Source organism: Corvus moneduloides, chromosome 19 (genome assembly GCF_009650955.1).
Source record: "Corvus moneduloides isolate bCorMon1 chromosome 19, bCorMon1.pri, whole genome shotgun sequence".
NCBI classification, from domain to species: domain Eukaryota; kingdom Metazoa; phylum Chordata; class Aves; order Passeriformes; family Corvidae; genus Corvus; species Corvus moneduloides.
In genome coordinates this window covers 12,302,467-12,323,478 of record NC_045494.1, presented here as the reverse complement: position 1 = coordinate 12,323,478, position 21,012 = coordinate 12,302,467, and the positions used below count along the sequence as shown (strand labels likewise).

The 21,012-nt window shown below is 45.0% G+C and overlaps 1 protein-coding gene across 1 annotated transcript in view; it reads left to right on the top strand.

Annotated features, from left to right (window-relative positions):
- The window catches only part of LOC116453598 (protoheme IX farnesyltransferase, mitochondrial), a 102,855-nt gene extending 82,932 nt beyond the window's left edge, over positions 1-19,923 (top strand). Inside the window, exons 6-7 of the mRNA XM_032129222.1 lie at positions 3,531-3,763; positions 17,622-19,923. Of these exons, the coding sequence (XP_031985113.1) occupies positions 3,531-3,763; positions 17,622-18,064 (676 nt within the window). The 3' untranslated portion in view covers positions 18,065-19,923. The remainder of the gene's footprint in view (positions 1-3,530; positions 3,764-17,621) is intronic.
- The last annotated feature ends 1,089 nt before the right edge of the window (positions 19,924-21,012 follow it).

Sequence of the window (21,012 nt, the reverse complement as noted above, 5' to 3'; positions counted from 1 at the left end):
CCAGCCTGGGCTTACTGCATGGGATGGTTTAAGGATGAAGGAAACCATCAGAGACCCCTCAGCCACTTTCGAGCACCATGTGAAAATTCCCTGGCGTTGGGTTACCCAGGGCTGATATGGGCTGCATGGTAGTGTGAGGCTGTAGTGGAAGGAGCTGTGTGAGCATTAGGTGGTGGGCTAAATCAGTGTCACGGCCTTTCTCCTGCTCCAGGACGAGATGCTGGTCTCCTATGGTTCCTTGGTGAGATGTGGGCAGCCTGGCAATGGAGAGTGCATCAGGTGAGCAAGCATCACCCCATGTACCTGAGTACTGACAGACAACATGAGCATGGACATGCACACTGGTCCCTAGAATACATAAACTAGTAGAAATCAGAATACCCCTTGAACTGCTGTGCTTTAAGCCTAGGCTCAGTCTTGTCTTAAAATCTACAGTGTCACTGAAGCAGAAAGAGCATCACCAGTGACTGAAATCTCTCTACATGTTCATCAAGTATTTTCTTCTTCCCAGTGAGGAGTTGCTTATCCTTCTCCTAAACCTTATAAACATGACAAGTTGACATGAGAGTGAGTTGAATTCTCCTCTACCTCATGTCTCACCATGAAACAAAAGTTCTGATTTCTGATTGCAGTGTCTTTGTGATGCCAAATAGTATTTTAAGAGGCAGAAATAACAAAGCTGAGTCATCAGATCACAGTTTGACTTTCTAATCTCAGTTGGAGTTTTAGGAGCAGGCCTTTGTTAAGTCAGACAATTACTCTTCTTTGTTGAGGAAACACTAGAGAGAAGTAGAAAAAGTGAAGTAGTTCAGCTGCTTAAGAGGAACCACCCCATTGACTTTATGCCCTCTCCTGAGAGCATTAGGATGATTACAGATGCTGATCAAACTGCCTCAGATTGCCCAGAGAAGTTGTGGCTGCCCTACCCCTGGAAGTGTTCAAGGCCAGGTTGGATGGGTCTTGGAGCAACCTGGTTTAGTGGAACATGTCCCTGCCTTTCGGGTAGAGGTTGAAACAAGATGGGCTTTAATGTCCTCTCAGCACAAACCATTCTGTGATTCTGTGATTACGTACTGTGCCTCCAGGAACTTCCCTTAAAGAGGAGAGGCAAAAAGGAAGAAACTAAAACAAAAATGTGTTCTCATCCACCAGGATCGCATCAACTCTTCTGAAAGTCTCAGCCACATAATTTCACCCTTCCCTTTTGATAAAGCCTTATTTCTTAAAAGTATTTTTCTGGTCCATTGGTTGGAAATGAAGGCAGCAGACACTGGAGATCAGGGCTGGCATTGAGGGCTGTCGGTGCTGCAGGGAAGCAGCGTGGGAGAGAGGCAAAACAGGGTTCATACGTGGAGGAAGGCTTTACGCTCCCACCCTTTGCCTTCCTGTCTGAGAAGAGACATGAAGGGCTGGTGCCTGCTCATGGTGGGTAGTGTTCATTTGGATTGGAGACATGTAGATAAGTCTTCACTCCTGATTAGTGAGAAAAGTGCTCGTTGCATTAGATCAAACTGTGCCTTCATTTATGTCTGTGAGCCCTGCAGGGCGGATGTGGGCAGCCCGGCCTCATAGGGTCACACTGGTCTTTTGTCACCTCAAGAGTGAGTATTGTGTGAATCTGGTGTTTACTGTCTGACTGTGTTTTATTCAAGAATCAGTCAAGATAGATTTGTTTAACCAAGCCCAGTCAGGCTTTCACTACAGAGGGGCAACATCTACAAAGTACTCCAGCATTTGTGGTCGGCATTGGGACCATTTGCAGTACGCAGTGTGTTTTGGTGCCTTTCTGCAAAGGAGCACCAGAGGCTGCAGAACCACGGGGCACAGTTCCGTATGGCTCCTTTCCTGAAAACAGCCTTAAATTTTATACATCTCTTTGTCAGTGAAAGGCAATGAAAGGGACGTACCCTCCCTCTGCTCCTGCTGTATTGGTTACACCAGGGCTGGTAACGCTGAGCAGAAAGGTGCTCTGTGCACACTGCATTACCTAAAATCTGTTGATGGTTTGGAAAAGCTGGATAAAATGACTTAGTCAATTTAATTTAAATTGAAGGCAGATCTTTAGCATAAGATTTGCTCATTTTAGTTCTTCCAGGTATTTAGGATCTCTGTACTATACTGGCCTAACAAACATCTTAAATATCAAAATTTGAGTAGCAGGATTTTTTGCTGATAAAACTCCCATAAAATTCATCCCCACCAGCAAATTTTTCTTATGAGGATTGGAGCAGTGCTTGCAAGACGTATTTTAGGGTTAAGGATTTGGCCAGAGGGCAGAGTGGATTGTAGAACACAAAGGCTGCATGGTTTTCAATTAGACAAAAGGGGTAAAGCTAAACTCCACGCAGAGACCTTCGTTGCAAGCACACGTATTTTCTGGTCTTACATGGATGACTACAAGTGTGTATTTAGCCACATGGGTTATTAAATACAACTCATTTAATGGCATTTTCTTCCCTTCCAGAGGTTGCCCACACCACATTATTTCTTAGAGGCTTTTAGTTCTCTCTTCGTGTTACACCAAACGCCTCAAACAAGCACACGAGAGGAGATCCCCACCAGCAGCAAACTTGTTGATCTGGCACAAGGAATCACAACTAAAGCTTCCTTAGCGTTGCATTATCATGCAGCCTGTCAAGTGTGGTTCTGGTAGCCAGACAAAAACTCCTTGTTCATCCTATTTGGATGTTTGTTGTGGAATTTATTAGAAGAAGTTTACATAGCTCCAGCCACTTTCTGACAGATCTTAATATGAGTTTCCAACCTTCCCAGAGCTCTCAGCTGATGCGCAGTAGAAAGCCACAGAGATAATTTGCGTATCTCTTGTTTGCTGCTTTCGACCAAACCTAAAATACCTTCAGTTAATTTCAGTCGTGCTTACAAGATAATCAGTTTTGGTTCTGCTGCCAGCATTGTTTTGGTGTGCTCTCCCTACTCAGTACAGTGCATCAGATAAATGGGGGTGTAGAACATTCAGACTTTTTTTCAGTAAAGTCAAAGAATACTTTATTCCTACTGATGTAATTTTAAAATGACTGAATGTACTCTTTCTCATAAATGCTTCCTAATTTTGTGTCTAACCCTGTTGTGTTTCAAAGGATCCCTTGGATAACTGCAATCAGTGAAAAATCTGACAAACTGCAACCATTTTAATTTACTCTAAACTCTGAGTGCTTTCTCCAGAGGTTTATATTTACTAAAATTAAAATGAAGGAGGAAGATCTGCCGAAAGCACCAGTTCTCCATAAGGGAGAAGAGTTCTCCATTACCTACAGAGTTTGGATTTCTTTGGTGAACACTGTGATCACAAGTTTAAGAATCACCTCCGATGCAGAGCTGTAGCAAGGTTGTCTTAACATTTTGGAAAGGCTTTTGTTAGGGTGGGGGCTCAAACAGGAAAATTTGGGATGGCTGAGTAAAACAATAACAAAAATTCAATCGTAACTTTGCGGCAGAGACCGAAGGAAAGGGACGACAGCCATTCTCTAAGACCAGCTCCTGCTCAGCATGTGCCACATGTCTCCCCACAGCCCCCTGCTCGCTGTCTGCTTTGCTGCCTCCTGTGGAGTCCCAGGAATTGCCCTGCTCACGCTGGGAGTGAACCCTCTCACCGGGGCCTTGGGAGCCTTCAACATCTTCCTCTACACGTGCTGTTACACACCCCTGAAGAGAATGAGCATTGCCAACACGTGGGTGGGAGCTGTTGTCGGGGCCATTCCCCCCATCATGGGCTGGACTGCAGCTACTGGGAGTCTGGATGCTGGTGAGTATAAAACCCTTTCATCAGGACAAGTGATTGTCAGGGTAACTAAAAAAAAACCTACTCAAAAGGCAGTAAACTTAGTTTGTTACGCTTGTTGACCTGACCAGGCCACGTTGGACATGGCTTGCAGCAGCCTGGTTTAGTTGCAGGTGTCCCTGCCCATGGCAGAGGGTGGAAAGAGATGATCTTTAAGGTCCTTTCCAACCCAAACCGTTCTGTAATCCTGTGGTAGGGCTTCAAAAGCATCTAATTCTGCTAACATTCTCTTTACACAGGGGTATTTCAGGGCAAACGAGCTGATAAAGCAGCAGGTCCTATGGAATATGTGTTTTGACCATCCTAAAAAAAAATCCAGAAGGAAAATAGCATCTTTGGTGTTCACATAGGAGAAAATGTTACATAATTTCAGGATTCAAACCATGTTCAGGATTAAAATCCTATCCAGTAAGATCCAACTTGAAAGAAACTTTCAGCTGGAAAATTCCCAGATGTGTTTTACTGTCTTTCCACAAGCCAGAAAATATCCTGGGAAGATTAATTTATTGGTGTATTTCTTAATTACCCATTGCTAAATTCTAAGCTATAAATGCTCCTTTCCCCCCCTCCTTGAAAAGCAAACGAAGACTTCTATTTTAGTAACTGTAAACCATTTTTACATCCCTTGTAAAACACTGATCTCTTCAGCTGCTCAACTCTGACACAATCAGGGCTTGTTTTTCCTGCCAGCTAGAAACTTAAGAATCAAAGTGGCTCCACAAACTTATAGTCTGAAGCAACTAATGAAGTGCAATTAATAGGTCTGTTAAGAATTGTTTTAGTGCACACTCATCCCACAGGGGGGTTGAATAATACTTTCAACAACAAGGCTTTTAACCAGAAATTACCAGAATTTGTGCAAAATCTGTTCTTTATGCGCTTCCTAATAAAAGTCAGCCTGAGTTGGCTTTGTGTCCACATGTTCCCACACAGATCTAAACCAGAGCAAGGATGGATGGCATTGGGGGGGGGGGGGGGGGGGGGAGGAGGAGGGGGTGTTTCAGTGTGTGCTGCTTCTGTACAAATATTTGCTTCTCTGAAAGTTACTTAGACCTAGAAATTAATGTAAGCGTATGTATAGTGTCTTAGTTAGGGAGCGCATAACAAACATTGTTAGCAGCTCTGTACTTTAGAAGAGAAGAGGGAACATGACAAAAAAGGCATTGAGGGGCTGGAGCGTATCCAGGGAAGGGAATGGAGCTGGGAAAGGGTCTGGAGCACCAGGAGCAGCTGAGGGAGCTGGGGGGACTCAGCCTGGAGAAGAGGAGGCTTGGGGGGACCTTCTGGCTCTGCACAACTCCCTGACAGGAGGGGACAGCCAGGTGGGGGTTCGGCTCTGCTCCCAGGGAACAAGTGACAGGATGAGAGGAAACAGCCTCAAGTTGTGCCAGGAGAAGTTTGGACTGGATATTAGGGAAAAAAATTTCTTCACTGAAAGGGTGGTCAGGGATTGGAACAGACTGTCCAGGGCAGTAGTGGAGTCACCATTCCTGGAACTGTTCAAAAAACGTGTGGATGTGATACTTGAGGACATGCTTTAGTGGTGAACATGGTGGTGGTGGTGGGGTGATGGATGGACTTGATCTGAAAGGACATTTCCAATCTTAACGATTCTGTAATTCTATAGAATTAAATAAAAACAAAATGTGTATTTTTAAGACCCTTATCATTCTGGCTGCAGATGCTTAGACCTTGGATCTAACATTGTTTAGAGATTTTTGTGTTGGTTTTGCCACTTTATTGCAGAGTTGGTGTCTGAGGATGACTCTCATGGGCCTGTGCTTCACCTGCACAGTTCAGCCTGGAGGAGCTGGAGCGCAGAGCTGCATGTGTCCAAAAGCCCTTGCTGTAAAGGCCAGTGAAAGCCCAGCATGTTAAGCTGGCACTGATTGTCATTAATTTGTCAACTTGCTCTTTGAGACCTATTTCGCAAAGAGCAAAACTGTCCCTGTACAGCAGCAGAGAGGGCAGCAGGGAGCCCCACTGGCCCAAGTAAGCTCTTCTTCTCTAATTTGCAGCTAAAATGTTGGTATTTGTCCCTGTGCCAGCTCTGTTGTGGAGGGGATGATCCCTGGCAATGATGCCACCAGTGGAAGATGATAACTTTAAACCACCCAAGCAGACTTTGTCAGAACACGATAATCTGGTGCATAACCAGTGTGTTTTGGGCAGCTAAAACGTTTTATGATCACCTCCCAGTCTGTGTCAGGGAGGCCAGGCAACTTATTTAATAGAGAAAGAAATGTTATTGAGCTGATACTGGTGTTTGTAATGAAGCATACCTGGGGAGAGTCCTGAAAACAGGGACTGGAATGTAATACTTTAGTGCATTTCAGTATTAAATGAAAACAACAAAAAAACCCCAACACAAACCCTACAAACACTTTTACAGAGAAAAGAAATAACTAGAAGAAAAGAATGGCATTGTAGACTATGATTTTCAGTGTTAAACATTCTACTTTTGCAAATAAGAGAGTTCAGCCCCTGGCAGCATCGTGTCCACGTGGAATACGGGTGCGCATCCATACACAACCTGCAGACCTGCGTCCCTTCCCTAACCAGCCTGGTCTCAGTTGTTGAACTCATTAATCACGTGTAATTAGTGCGGAGACTTAACCTAGTTTTAGGTAGAGGTGTGAAAATGCCTTTGCACCTCATTTTAAAAAAATCATTCTACTCAATAACAAAGAGGAATGTGAAGGAAGGGAGGCAGGAAACTAATGAGAAGGGAAGTTCTCACCGCTAAAGTGGTGGCCTTTTGAGTTTACATTTTCCTGTGGATTTTCTCTCCTTGTAATCTTCTCACAGCAGCCACATTGTTGTACATGTTTCTGGTTGTAGGGAAAACAATATTTTGTAGCCCTTTCATTACTGTTTGTGGGGGGACCCAAGTGTTAAACTGTTGTGTTTAACAGTTTGGACAGTCATGTCCACTCTGTTCAGGAGTTCCATGACATGGATGCTATGAGATATCTTGTGCTTGGGAGAGTTGGAGATGGTCCTTAGACAGCTGAAGATGGTTCCTCGTTTCCAATTCTGAAGCTAATAACGAAGTATCTCAGAGTGGAGCAGCCCTAGTTTTAATTTTGTCTCATTTTGTTTATGACTTTCTTATCTCAAAGATGAATACCTTGGCAGTTTCTTGCACAAGAACAAATACTGTGTAGTTGCAGATGGAAATCTGGGACCTTTGTATTTCCAGTGATGCAAACACTTGCCTGTAATTTATAGAACAATCATAGAATCATAGAATGACTTGGGTTCATAAGGAACCTTAAGGACCATCTGTCCCACCCCCTGCCTTGGCAGGGACAACCTTCGACTAGACCAGGTGGCTGCAAGCCTCATCCAGCCTGGCCTTGGACACTTCCAGGGATCCAGGGCAGCCGCAGGTGTTCTGGGCACCCTGTGCCAGGGCCTCACTGCCTCTGAGCAGTTTCCTACACTACACATCTTTGCAGATCTTGTGGTACTTCCCAGGAATGCTTGCTTCCATTTCTGCCCCCCTTCTAACTTCTGTGTAGGTAACTTCTGTGCTCCTAAGCCTGATTGAACATCCTGCCCCCCAACCCTGGATTTTGTGCCAGCGTAATTTAGGGAACACCTCCCATTTCAAAAGTGAAAGATAAGGTTATCTCTGGGAAGATGTGGAATTCTTTGTTGTGGGTTTGGGGAGGGGGTTGTGTTTTTTTAATGGCAGCTGTTTGAAACTTATGAAAGATGGAGGATGTTAACATTTCCTTGCTGGGGGAGTGAGTGCAGGTGAGACCGTCAGAAGTGTATGATAAATGTCATTTATCACATGGCTATCACTGCCACGTATCTGGGGTATTTATGCAGAACTTAACTGCCAGCCTGTGATTTGCAGTAACATGTTTGCTTCCTTGAAAGCAGATTTCATTGCTCCTTTGTGGGACTACTTGTTTCTGAAGAGATTTGTTTATCTAGTAAATCAAGACACCTTCAAATTGTTTTACAAAGGAAGGACTAGCAGGAAAATAATGGCATTCACTTAAAACCTTAAGTGATAGCAGAGAGACAGGAGAGAGGTCAAACTCCTCTGTGCCAGATCTTTCCTCCTGTATGGGATCCACACGCAGGAGAGCTCCTGGCTCTGCCACGATGCTGCTGAGCTTGTGCACAGGGATCCTTAGGAAGAAACAGAGCTGTTTATTTTGGTGTGTAAGAGGCACAGTGTATATATGCTTTAAATTACCCTCACACTGCTGTTCTCTCTCCCCAGACTAATATCCATTTAAACTTGTTATTTCTAGTTAACAGGAAAACTGAGTCTGGAGTAAATGTCTTCAAATGCCACAGCCTCTTTTTTTTGCCTTACACATTTTCATAGAATCCTAGAATGGTTAGGGACCTTATAGATTATCTTGTTCCAACCCCCTGCCGTGGGCAGGGGCACCTTCCATTAGACCAGGTTGCTCCAAGCCCCATCCAACCTGGCCTTGGACACTTTCAGGGATGGGGCAGCCACAGCTTCTCTGGGCAACCTGTGCCAGGGCCTCACCACCCTCACAGGGAAGAATTTGTTCCTAATACCAAATCTAAATTTCCCCTCTTACAGTTTGAACCCATTCCCTCTTGTCCTGTCGCTACAGTTCCTGATGCAGAGTCATTCTCAGACGTCTTTGTAGCCCCTTCAGGTCCCGGAAGGTGCTGTGAGGTCTCCACACAACCTTCTCTTCTCCAGGGTGAACAGCCCCAATTCTCTCAGCCTGTCCCCATTGGGAAGATGCTTCAGTCTCTTTATCAACTTTGAGGACTCCTTTGGACTTGCTCCAACAGTCCCATTTCCTTCTTATGTTGGGGGCCCAAGAACTTTTGTACTTCTTCCACTGACCATGCTCTGCTCAGGTGCTGAAGGCTGGATCCTGCCGGCAAGCAGGATCAGTGTCGCGGGGCAGAGCAATTTGGTGCCACGGAGTTCATACAAACCACCCAGTGAGATGGAAGTGACAAGCAGGGCTCCTCAACCTAATGTGCTTATCAGCTAAAGGGATTTATTCTGAATAGGTGGTGGTGGCAGAGCAGATAAGGGCCCTGACAGTGCAGCAGACATTGCAGAGCCGTGGTGGCCCAGGAGCCATAGGTATTACTGCACCAAAGAATGTTTATCTCAAGAGACTGTTTACTTTATCTCAGATGCTCCACTCCTGGTCTCATTTCCCTGAAAGACATCTTGTACTGATTTTCATTCATTTTCAGAAATTTAAATAATTCCTGGGGCTATGGAATTTATAGACTCGGTATCAATTGTAATCATGTGGAGGCTGATTTTTAAATTGCCTTTACTTTGTAATTCAAATTGTGTTGTATGGTAGACATTAATTATGTCAGCCAGCATCTATATACAAAAGGGGATTTAAAAACGGGCAGTTCTTATCAGCTAGTGACATTTGGCAGATGGATGGTTTCAGTAACAAAAAAAAGGAGAATAGGATAGAGGGGGGGCCTGTGCCCAACCTGTCATGGCTGGAGTCTCTCATACCTTCCCTGGTGTAGCACTTGTCTGCCAGTAGGAGGGAGAGCAAAACAACAACTTAATTGTATGCAAAATAAGCTTGGAGGTCTTTGTGTCTCTTCCAGTTAAGCACTTGGAGCTTTCAAAGCCCCTTGATGTGGGAGCAGGTCTGGGAGCCAGCCGCCAGAGCAGGGCAACTCCAGCGTCCTGCTGCCGGAGCAGAGGACGCTCCTGCTATAAACTCCCACTGGTAAACTCAGCTTTTCAGGGTTTCACTTCCCAGATGAAAGGGCAGAATTTGTGGTCTGTTCCAGAGGAAATGGAGATATTCATGTCACTGACATATGAGACTTGAAGCTGGGGGCCCAGGAGTATGCTTTGTGGGGGTAAAAACTGTAAAAAATGAGGTAGAGGGACAATACTAGTGAGCAGCTGGTCTGAATTTAGGACAAAAGCCAGTGGGCTATTTTTTTCTTCCTTTCCATCTTCATAAGAGACAAAAGAAATGGCAGTTCGACTGCTGGGGCACCTGGGGTTCACAGGCAGCGTGCCCTTTGCCTGGTTTTCTACCCTGTGTGTGGCTGATGGGGCAGCCCCATGCCCCTGGGTGTGAAACACAACACTCACAGAGAAATCAGGACAGGGGGGTCTGCAGGAGGGGCTCCCACCCTTGGGCTAGTGGGAGCCCTGCCAGAGCCTGGACGAGGTGGCTGACGAGGAGCCCCTGCATGGCTCTGCAGGTTTGCAATCCTCTGCTGAGTCTGGTCCTTTGGTAAATACTTCCTAAACATATTTGCAGAAGAGTGTATTTTCATCTTACTCAACAGGCTCTTCTTTTATGGCATCTGTTGCTGGGGTTAGCTAAGGTGAGTTATGTATGGCGTTGTTTTCTCAGCCTTGCCTGTGTAATGAAAGGTGTTTCCCTGTGAGGCTTTTGGCTGCAATAATCTGTTGTGTGTCACACAAGAAGTGCGCATGCCTGTGTGTATCCATACACCCACAGCTTTTCTCCATGTGGCGAGCGTACCTGAGGACATCTGGCTTCCTTCTGTTAAAGGCAGAACCAGGAACACTCTCTCGAGGTGAAAAACTCCACAGCCAACTTCATTTCCTATTCCTGGTGGACACTGAGGATCCTTTTGTTTTGCAGACAAGCCAAACACATGGCCAACTCCCCTTCCCTTTCAGTGCTGTCGCAGAGGAGTCTATTGCAGCCCTTAGACGCTCCTGTTCCACAGGCCTTCTGTGCCACCCTTCAAAAGAAGCAGCTATTGAAACCCCTGACCATGAAGCTTTTGAGTTTTCCAGTGTTTTCCTCCTCGCCCTTGGTTTCCATGACGGTGTAACCTTGGAGGGGCACAGTGCGGGCTGGCCTGTGCATCCCACGCTGACAGCCGGGACCATTGTCCCAGCCCAGGGACCTTGTGCAGAGCTTTAGAAGTGATACTTTCCCTTTTTCCCCTCAAGGCTGCTTTGCTGCTCCTGCGGCATGCAGCAGAAGCAGTAGCATCTGCTTTTGTTTGCCAGTGGAAGCAGAAGTGCTGGTTGTTGTCTTGCTGTGGTGCTGATGCGGGCAAAGTAGAGGGGAATTGCATCAGTTTGGTTTAGGTTAGTGTCTAGGTAATTCCCAAATGTCTTTGTGTTTGAGAAGGCTTCATAATTGCAAATTAGGATGTAAATTTTGACGAGCTAATCCTGTTCTTAATCCTAAAGACAGTGGGAAGAATTAAGTAGCTGGTAACATTTCTCCTCAGGAGGGATGGTATCAGGACAGTATCTTGAACAATTGTAACCGGAGGTCAGTTGATTTAACAATCAGTTTCCATCACTGAAACAAACTGAAGCACAGGCAGTAATGATTGTACCTTCCAGCTCTCCTTCACAAACAGAAAATGCAACCAAGAGCTGAACAAACCAGTCCTTATGGATCAGGACACCACTGTGAATCTTTGTACCAATACCCCCAAATAATCCTTAAAGATTACATTGAACCTGAACTAGGCTTTGACAAAATTTTAAAATCTTTCTTTCTTTACCCCCATAATTGCTCACAGAAATCTCCAGGGAAGACTACTGTGTTAAACTTGTGAATGAACACAAAATAAAAGACAGAAAATAAAAGTTTTGGACAGGTATCCTCTGCACTTTTTGCGAATATGTAAATCCTGTAAAACTCATACAGGACTGTGGTGAAAAGTTTGGGACTGGTTATGTTAAAATTTCTTGTGGAAAAGGCAGCCTGAGACAGCACGATTGTTCACAAGCAGGTGGATACAGCTGGACCAAGTCAAATCTCTGATCTCTAATCTACCTTGTCTGGATTAAAGAGGAGTAATTTGTTCAACATCTTTTAAGGGAAGAGAGCCAGTTGTGCGCTATCAAGTAAAACGGTGTGTGGCTGTTTCCTGACTACGATCCATTAAGAGGCTGAGCTTACACTGCCAAAGCCTTCCCCTCCTTACAGCAGCCAAACTCGTACCCGTTTCCTAGAGACAAAAGGCCAGTGCTTTTCTCTCATAAGTCAGAGCTACCAACGTCTGGAAATAATTTTAAAATTCTTTCACATTATTCAAGGCAGAAGACTTACTAAAATTGTGCTTTAAGCAAAACAACATTCTTAGGTTGCCAAGGCAGTAAACACCAGCTTTGGGAAATGCAGTTAAGATTTCAGCATCTGTTTTGGAGCTGATATTTAACTATTCCATGTTTATTTTAATGGCTGGTTGGCCACTTCCCAGTTATACATGCAGCACAAGCAAAGACAGAAGGAGCGAGTCTGTTCTTGAACTGATGCTACAGGTTAGCTCCCATTCCTTATTGTTTTTGTTTTATTGATTAGGTGAATAGGTGTTTGTCCTGCCCGGAACCTGAACGTGATCTGAGAGGTTTGCAGAACTCTGTGCAGTGGGAAAGCACTGTGTGTTCTTTACAGAACAATGAGAAGGGCAAGAGGGGAGCACACATTGTTCCTCTGCAGTGTGTTTTCAGGAACACGGTGTTGATACAGCAGTCCCTGTAGAAAATCTGGGACATGTTTGTCCTGACTTGTGTGGACAGGCCCATGTTCACCTGCCTGCCCAGGCTAGTCGGACTCTAGCTGACCCTGCTCCTGAGGCAGGAGCTTCCACCAACACACACTGTGCTCCAGCCTGTGCCCTCCTGTAGCTCAAGTCCTTTTCTTCCCTGGAGAAATTTGTCTTCAGAAATTTTTTTGAGAGTTTCAATTGGACCATCCCAAACTGTTGTGTCTCACTTAAGGCAGACAGCTGAAATAATTATCTGTGGGTGAAACCATCGCAGTGGCTCCATGTGCCAACTGAACAGGTGTAAAGCTCTTTGATGATGAAAGGTATTGCCAGCATGAAAGAGGCATATTTCAGATCATTACTTAAGAGAGTGGCATCCTCAGCATGAGACAGTCAGGCAGAATTCAAACATTATTTCTGCCCTTTAGTGGTTAAGAAGGTAGGTTTGCAGTCCTCAGGTTGCTTGGTTTGCTCAGAAAGAGTTATGCTGGCACTGATAACTCAGCAGCTGCATGTACTTACTCTTTCTTGAATAGATGTTGTATGGACTTGAACACTATCCTTTGTGGGACGTGAGAAGTTTGAGGAATTGACATCTGCATCTGGAGCTTTTCATTGCTGTGGCACTGATGTTACTGTGAGCCCAGGGTGGGCAGGACAAGGAGCTGTTGCTGCCTGAATGCTCTGCTCTCCTCTCCTCTCCGGATGTTAACCAGTGGTCAGAGCTCATGGTCTGCAAGGACTTACACCCTAAAAACCATTTTCCAGCCTCCTGCTCTTGGGGGCTCTTCCTACCCAAGGATTTCGTCTGGCTCTTGCACTGACATTGCTCTCTCACCTGAGATTTAGACCATTCAGCAAATGAGATCTTCATAAATTGCTCTAGAAGGAACAAACCATGAAATTTTAATCAAGATTTCTAAAAAGCCACATGGCCTTCTTGACACTTTAAAGAGCAGAACTTCAGAGGGGTGTGCTTCTTGCTCTTGTAATTCTGAAAATTAGACTGTCAGCTGCTGTAGTTTGCAAACACAAAGTTACTAGCTGCTTTTGGAAGTCTCATCTCACAATTATTTCCAAGTCTTACCCAAATTTATTGAACTGTCAGACATCCAAGCAGTTGCTGAATGACTGTGGAATTTAGTGTCCTGTTTGTTTTAGGAAAAATGCAATTTATAAAGCTTCAGTATTTCACTAGATAAAAATATATTTACAGAAAAAAGGAACCATTTTCTACCTTCTTCAATGCCAGTTGACATTTTTGCTTTATCTTAGATATTAAAATAAAATAAAAATCTCAGCTTGTTCTTGTTTATTAAAAAGGAGGTCTATTTCTATTTAAATAAATCACAAAGAAGAATTTAAGAAAAGAAATAATAGCTTAACCTTAAAATTCGTGAGGAATGATAAAACCTGTTATCTTGAGCTCCGTGGGTGCTTTAGGACCTACCTGGTTCTCTGCAGTCCTGGAACTTCTGAGATTATTTAAGACAGTGAAAAGAGATGAAAGAATAGGAACTCAGGAAGAAAATATTTTATTCCTATTTTGCATACATGAGTGAAAGAGTTCTGGAGACCTGGGCCCTGTTTTCCTTAGTTGACTTCATTTTCTCCAAAATCAAACAGGACTGATCTGACAAGTTACTGGGATTTCTAAGTGTCTGCTGGATCTGTCCCAGGCTCTCACACTTGGAGAGAAGAATTGGTCATAAACGGGCTCAATTGCAGCAATTAAAAATTTGGCCAAAAAGGCCTAGGAGTTTGGGATACCCATGAGCCAGCCAGGTACTTGTGGTCCTGCAATTTATGAACTATTGCAAAAAGCAGAGAGATGTGAGTTCCTGTCAATCTGCCTGTTCTCAGATTTCCACAAGCTGTGGAGGAGCCAAGAGACCCCAAGGTGCTGGATGTCCCTCGGTGTCCCTGGGTGTCCCTTGGGTGCTGGCTGTCTCACGCTGCCCAAGCAATGACTCTGTTCCGACAACCAGCTTTGCTTTTGTGAACCCTGCACCAGGTCCACATGTTCCAGTTGGGAACAACCTCGTCTGATGTTCACTTAATTATAAACTCTGTAGAGAAAAGGGAGATTTGCAGTGATTTAACTGAGTTCCCAAACTGTTGGGAACGGCACAGAGGCCATAGAGTAGACTCAGCTCTGTTTGGAAACAGATTTGTCTCCAGAGTTCATCTCGCTGTAATATTGCTTAAAAACACTGCTGACTTAATTATGACATAGTTAACATTCATCTAGTAATTAATGAGTATTACAATGTCTCCTCTGGGCTTGACAGGATTCCTACTGTGAGCTCATTTGATGCTGAACTGTACTATACTATGTGCCGTGCTTTGCAAGTCATCAGTCTTATGTGACACTTAAAATTCTCTGACAACCCGACAATCTCCGCCTGGGCCAAGGAAATTACAGGATGTCCCAGCACATGGGAACCTAACAAAAAGATTGGGTCAGTTAAAGTCCTCATAATGGGCTATTAAATAGTTTCACTGTTCAGCTTCTCTGTAAAATTTCAATTATCTCAATGGTTGTAATGTAATCAAAGTAATTAAATTCCAAAGGCTTGCATGTAAAAACCAGAGCTTTGTAAATGGGAATCCAGCCTCAAGTATTTTAGTTGGTCTGTTTGTGTTTAAAAGTTTCTCCAGATGACTTTTTTTTAATGGTGTCATAGTAAGGGAACTGTTAAGGGGCTTTGTGTGTTTGAGGTTTAGGGTGTATTTTGAGCTTGGCTGCACACAACATTTGAACAACTGAATAAGCAAAACCTGTGTTAGAGCCGAAACACAGGGATGCGGACACAGGTCTGGAGCTGTGGGAAGCAGGGACAGGCTCTGCTCCACGTCTTAGGCCCTGGCTTCATCTGCTTAGGTGTCCTCAGCTGATGGATAATTGTAGCTTACCTTTACCTGAATTCTGACAATGACAAGCTATAGTGTCTCTAAAGCACTTCAGATGTGATACTTGAAAAATACTGCTCTCTTAGGTGCAGCACATTTAGGATCTTGCCTCCGTTAATGTGTTTTACAAGAATAGGAAAAAGCTAAAGAGTGACTTATGACAAGAACATTTCCCCATTGTTTCTCCTGGTGTGGGGAGAACTGCTCCTTCAGTATGTTTAATTCTGGTTTATTTCAGCAGAGCTGCTCCCTCAGGTTTCAGCAGAACTGAAACAAATACTGTTCTGTTAGGACCAAAAGGACTTTTCTGGCCATGATATTCTGAAATGATTGGTAATTTTGGGGTACATCATTTTCAACTGTCTTAAAAGGTTCCAATTGAGAAAAGGTGCTAATACCCGCATCCAAAAAATCAACTTTAGAAGGACTGAATAGCTGGATTTGAAGCATTTTGGGCCATAGACCAGGAAATTGAGTGACCTAATTTGTGGCCTTCCAGTACCAGGAGGGGCCTAAAAGAAACATGGAGAGAGACTATTTACAAGGGTCTGGAGTCACAAGGGGGAATGGCTTCACACTGACAGAGAGCAGGTTTAGATTAGATGTGAGGAAGAAATCCTTCCCTGTGAGGGTGGTGAGGCCCTGGCACAGGGTGCCCAGAGCAGCTGTGGCTGCCCCATCCCTGGAAGTGTCCAAGGCCAGGTTGGACAGAGCTTGAAGCAACCCGGTCTAATAGAAGGTGCCCCTGCTCATGGCAGGGAATGAAATGAGATGATCTACAAGGTCCCTTCCAAACCATTCTGTGATTCCATGAAATCACCTGGAATCCATGACAGACAATGTTGTTCTGAAAGCTGCACACCTAAGGTAAGTGTGTCTATCTCTGTACTTCAGGTAATCAAGTTCGAGAGGTGCACACTCACCTCAAGGAGTATTTGTTACTCATCCAAAAAAGCAATGAGATGGGTCTTTTACACCACTACTGGATTTATAAGCCACTGGAAACCTGCGTGAAGTCTAATGGAGAGTTCCTTCACTGGTGGTAAGATACAGGAAAAAAGGCAATTTGGCAAACTGAGATTATTATTAGTTGCATGACAGCACCAGTGGGAGTTGTGCTGTTAGAGACAACAACTAGGCATGCACAGCTTCAAGGAATAGATGGAGAGGAGATCTGAACCATGAAGCTGTTCAGAGGACACAGTGATTTGGGCTTTTTCAGAGTTGCTGGGGAAGAATTGAGTGTTTGGGGAAGAATTTAAATACCTTAACCTGTTTGCAGATGAGTGTTGCTGTTTCTCTCAGGTCATTAAGAAAATGCTGGATGCGTGGCTCCAGTTGGAGAAGAAGTTTCCATAGAGAATGAGCTCATGGAGGCAGGGAGATACAAAGAAAGCGTTAATGTGAGAGCAGAGGGTTTGGGAACTGGGGAAACAAAAGGAAAACCCAGGAATGCTCATAACATTGCAACAGCCTTGGGGGATTTTTTTGTGTCTTCAGATAAAATTAGTTTAGGGAGTTTGGTCTGAGGGCTTCCTGGAGGTTCACTGAAATTAGCACATGAGCTGCTTCTGCTTCAGTAAACGCTGTAATGTGTCCCAGGAAGAGCTGTAGAAATGTGGTGCTTCCATAGCTCCTTTTTGAGTGTAAAAGGAGTTAATTGGTGTGAATAGAGTTACTTGATCAAACTGATTAGAAGTTTCTTTGGTTTGAAGGAGTAAGTTCTCCATCTCCTGTTAGTACATTAACAGCTTCTGCTGGTTCTGTCCCCTGCCCAGGTCCATGATGGAGCTTGTCCCATACTGGGAGCAGTTCCCTCCCTCCCTCATGCAATGGGCAGACAGAGGGCTTGGCCTTGCTTCAGCCTACCAGGGTGTGGTGTTTCCCCAGGTCTCAGGAGCAGCAGCTTGTCCTCCTTTTCCTCTGTCACTGAGCCAGGCTCCCTGTGTCTGGTTGATGTGACACTGCTCTGCCCACTGGCTTTTTTTCTTCTCTGGACGCACCAAATCAGGAACCTGAGAGTAGAATCTAGAGGCTCCCAGGAAAACAGTCTCTTGTCCAATTTTGCTTCATTTCCACCAATCTTCCCTCAGATAGAGACAGTTGGTGCAGGAACCAATTAGCAGTAGCTCATTAGAAGGAAGCGACTTGCCGAAATGCTTTTCAAATTAAGTGCTCCAAAACCAGGCAAACCACCGTGCTCCAACCCCATGTGAATGCTATGAAAACCAGAGGTTCCTTATCTTACAGGGCTGCCCTATCCCTGTACAGAGCAGTGTCACCAGTGTGCGGTGTCACTGGTGTCACAGGTGGGTAGCACTGCCCGCCTGCAAACAGGGCGTGACAGCTGAGGTCTGTGTGTGCCACTTCCTGCAGGGACCCTCTAACACTCTCTCTCCCCCTGCAGGTGCATTACTGTTAGGAGGGATCCTCTATTCCTGGCAGTTCCCTCACTTCAATGCCCTGAGCTGGGGTCTGCGGGAAGATTACTCCCGAGGAGGATACTGTATGATGTCTGTCACTCACCCGGGGCTGTGCAGGCGGGTGGCTCTGCGTCACTGCTTGGCCTTAATTGGACTCTCAACGGTGGCTCCTGTCCTCGACATCACCACGTGGACTTTCCCCATCATTTCGCTCCCTATCAACCTCTACATCTCCTACCTCGGCTTTCGGTTCTACAGGGACGCCGACCGCAGCAGCTCCAGGAAGCTCTTCTTTTGCAGTCTGTGGCACTTGCCAATGCTGCTGCTTGTCATGTTCACCTGCAAGAAATCGCTCCTGGAGAAGGAAGACAAAGGTGACCTACAGGGGAGAAGTCGTGAGAGGGCTATGGAAATTAGATTGCCTTAAATGTCAATACCTGTCATCCTTGTGACACATCAGGTAGTATATTTTAGTAATTGCAAGGGGGGATCCTTTGGGAATCTGTTCTAAGAGGAATCATTTGTGCTTAGCGACCACTTCATGTGATAATTTTCTATTTTCTTTTGACAGGGAATAGTCAGGAGACCTTAAAACATTCAGGGCCTTAGGCCCCTTAACTCATCACAGATTATGATTTAGCCTATGCCAGGAGCACATCATTTTGGGATGGCCTTCCAAAGTCCCCATGAGTCACAGCCTCTTTTCTCACGAGTAGTTGAGGTAGTTAAGTTAGGAAGTCGCATGCGCACACGTGCCGCTGTCAGCCCTGGCAGCCTTGGTGAAGCCATCAGGAAGTGACCAATGAATGATTTCTCACCCTTCTCCCCAAGCACGCCTTCCTTTAATTTAAACTTTGGGCACATGAAAGGGTGAACTCTTCTTCTCTCAATCTGTGCTGTACCTGTACTGGTATTACACCAAAGCCTTCCGTTTTAGGGGCTTTTTTCAATCAGCTGCTCTTCCCAAGGTTCCCATTCACCTCAGTAGATTTTTAGCTCTCATACACCTGGCACAGTGCTAAAGGAGCGAAGAAAACTCTCTTTCAGCACAACACACACAAGCATTTAAACAGCTCTCCTGTAGTGTATCCCTTGGACACACTGAGCCATTCTACTGTATTTCCGTCACAGGGAACTTCTGACTCCCAAGTGATTTTACGTCATTAGTGTTTGAGCCCTGTGTGTCAGATCTTCAGCTGGTAAAAATCACCATTATTGTTTATGGCAGAGAGGCTGTGAATTGTGGAGGAGGTGAGAAGCATATGCCAGAGTCAGGTGGTTGTAAGGCTTTTCCATGTTAATGTGTCTTGTGCCAGCCCATTCAGTCTCAGCATCCTTAGACAAGCTCTGGACTGGCATCAAAAGCTTGAGCTATGTTTAATGTCACAGTGTGAGTGGTGGCTCAGAAAGGCTTCACCTTGGGGGTGATTAATAGGTAAGGAAACACATTTTACAGAAAAAGAGCTGGGGATTTTAATCTAACATAATGTTCACTTGCTGATGCAGCCAGTGTCTCTCCAAAGCAATTATTGTGGATGGTCTCCTGAGGAAAGTGCATTATCCCTGTTAACTGATATGCTGAAGAACATTTCTGGTCACAGTCTAACATGCTTGTGATCCTGCTGCTCAGCTGTGGCTCGCCCTCATCCTGCCTGGAGCTGGCTGTGACCTGCTGGGGTGCTCCCAAACACAGCAGCATCGGAGGCAGAGACAGCGATAGTTTATTGTGGTAGTGCCTGTTATGACTTGATGTGTTTTCATGCCAAGAAAACATATCAAGTCAAAATTTCTTTCCCATGTGGAGAGGGACTGGGCAGCAGGATGAGCACTGATCCAAAGATACAGCAATACCTGAAAAGGAAGACACTGTCTTGAGCTTGATCTCAAATAAAGCCCTTCAGGAAACGTCACAAATCTGCCACCAGAGGTGTATCACACTGACATAAAACCTTCCCTGGCTGCTCTCATGATCCAAGCCTGGCTCCTGGTCTCAGTTATGCTGGTGTAAATCAGGAGTGACACGGTTTAACCTCTGTTTTCTGGCAGAGGTGCTCGCAGGAGCAGGGCCACCTGTTTCCATGGCTCTTAAATGATTGGCTGCAAGATTTGGTGACATGAGTGATTGCAGGTGACAAGATGGAGCTCCCTCACTGACAGACTCCACTGTGCTCAAGTTACTGTGGGCGACACTTTGTGGAACTGTATAGAAACTGTGCAACTCCTGAATTTGTTTTAAAAATGCATCCAGTCTTCTCTGCAATAAAGTGCATACTGTCCAAAAAGAGATGAGTGCTCCAAATCTGTTTTAAACTATTCACTTCTTGTTGAAACTCTGGTCGGGTTCAGTTAATTGCAAAAGTATTTGATAGTTTTGGGGCACTTCTCACAGCAACAATGTTTTTGACCACTGCAAGAGCAAGGACAGCTTGTGAAATGCTGATTTATTGTGCAAGCAGCACACTGAAAATAAATTGCGTGTGAGTGGAAAGGGCTTGTGCGAAACCAAAGAATTTGGTCAACCTTTAGGTGGGAGACGAACCTGAAAAGAGCAGATGGCTCATAAAAAACCACAGATTTTCCTCCCAGAGGCAGAAAGTGGTGCTGACGCAGGAGGGTTGTGGGTTTCTCCTAAGTCATTATGGAGCCAGGCTTCAGATGGCCTGCAATTCCTGGGTGCTGCTGAGGAATTCCATTCTGATTAAAGGTCTCAAGGACATGCCTGTGGTTGTGTCCTGAAGAGAGTCAGCTTCATTTCTTGGGCCAAAATGTGTAGCATTCACGGGGTTTAGGGCTGGATGGGAGCTTTGTAATCATCACTGAATGTCTGCAAAATGCAGGTCACTGGGTTGCACCATTATTTCCACACCCAGTGGGTCTGCCCTTGAGGGAAAGCATGGCTTTAGAATCAGTGGATCTGGGATTTAAATGTAAGATTATACCTTATTTAAATTTCTTATTTAAAAAGAAATGCTTTCTTTACCTAGAAAGTGTTCTCTGCTCTGCTGCACGTTGGCCATGTGTCAGGTGTGGATGAAACCATCTGCTGCCATTTTACTGCCTTTAGGAGATTTTGCTGTTGCATGTGCTTTGAAAATAGACATCTTCCCAAACTGAAGACTTGGTGGCAGACGGATATTGAAGTAGGTGCTCTCAGGTCTGTTTTTCAATATTGCTGGTGCCACTATGGAAAATTAAAAATCCTGAACTGTCTGCCGTCACCCAAGGATGTTTGTGGTCCCTGTGACCCTCCAGGGGGTACTAATGCCAGCCATCCCCCCCCTCCAGCACTGCTGTTACTGCTGCAGGGAAAGAGGCAGGTGAGGTGCATGAGGTGCCTTGTTGGGATGGATTTGCACAGGAGATAAACCCGGGCTT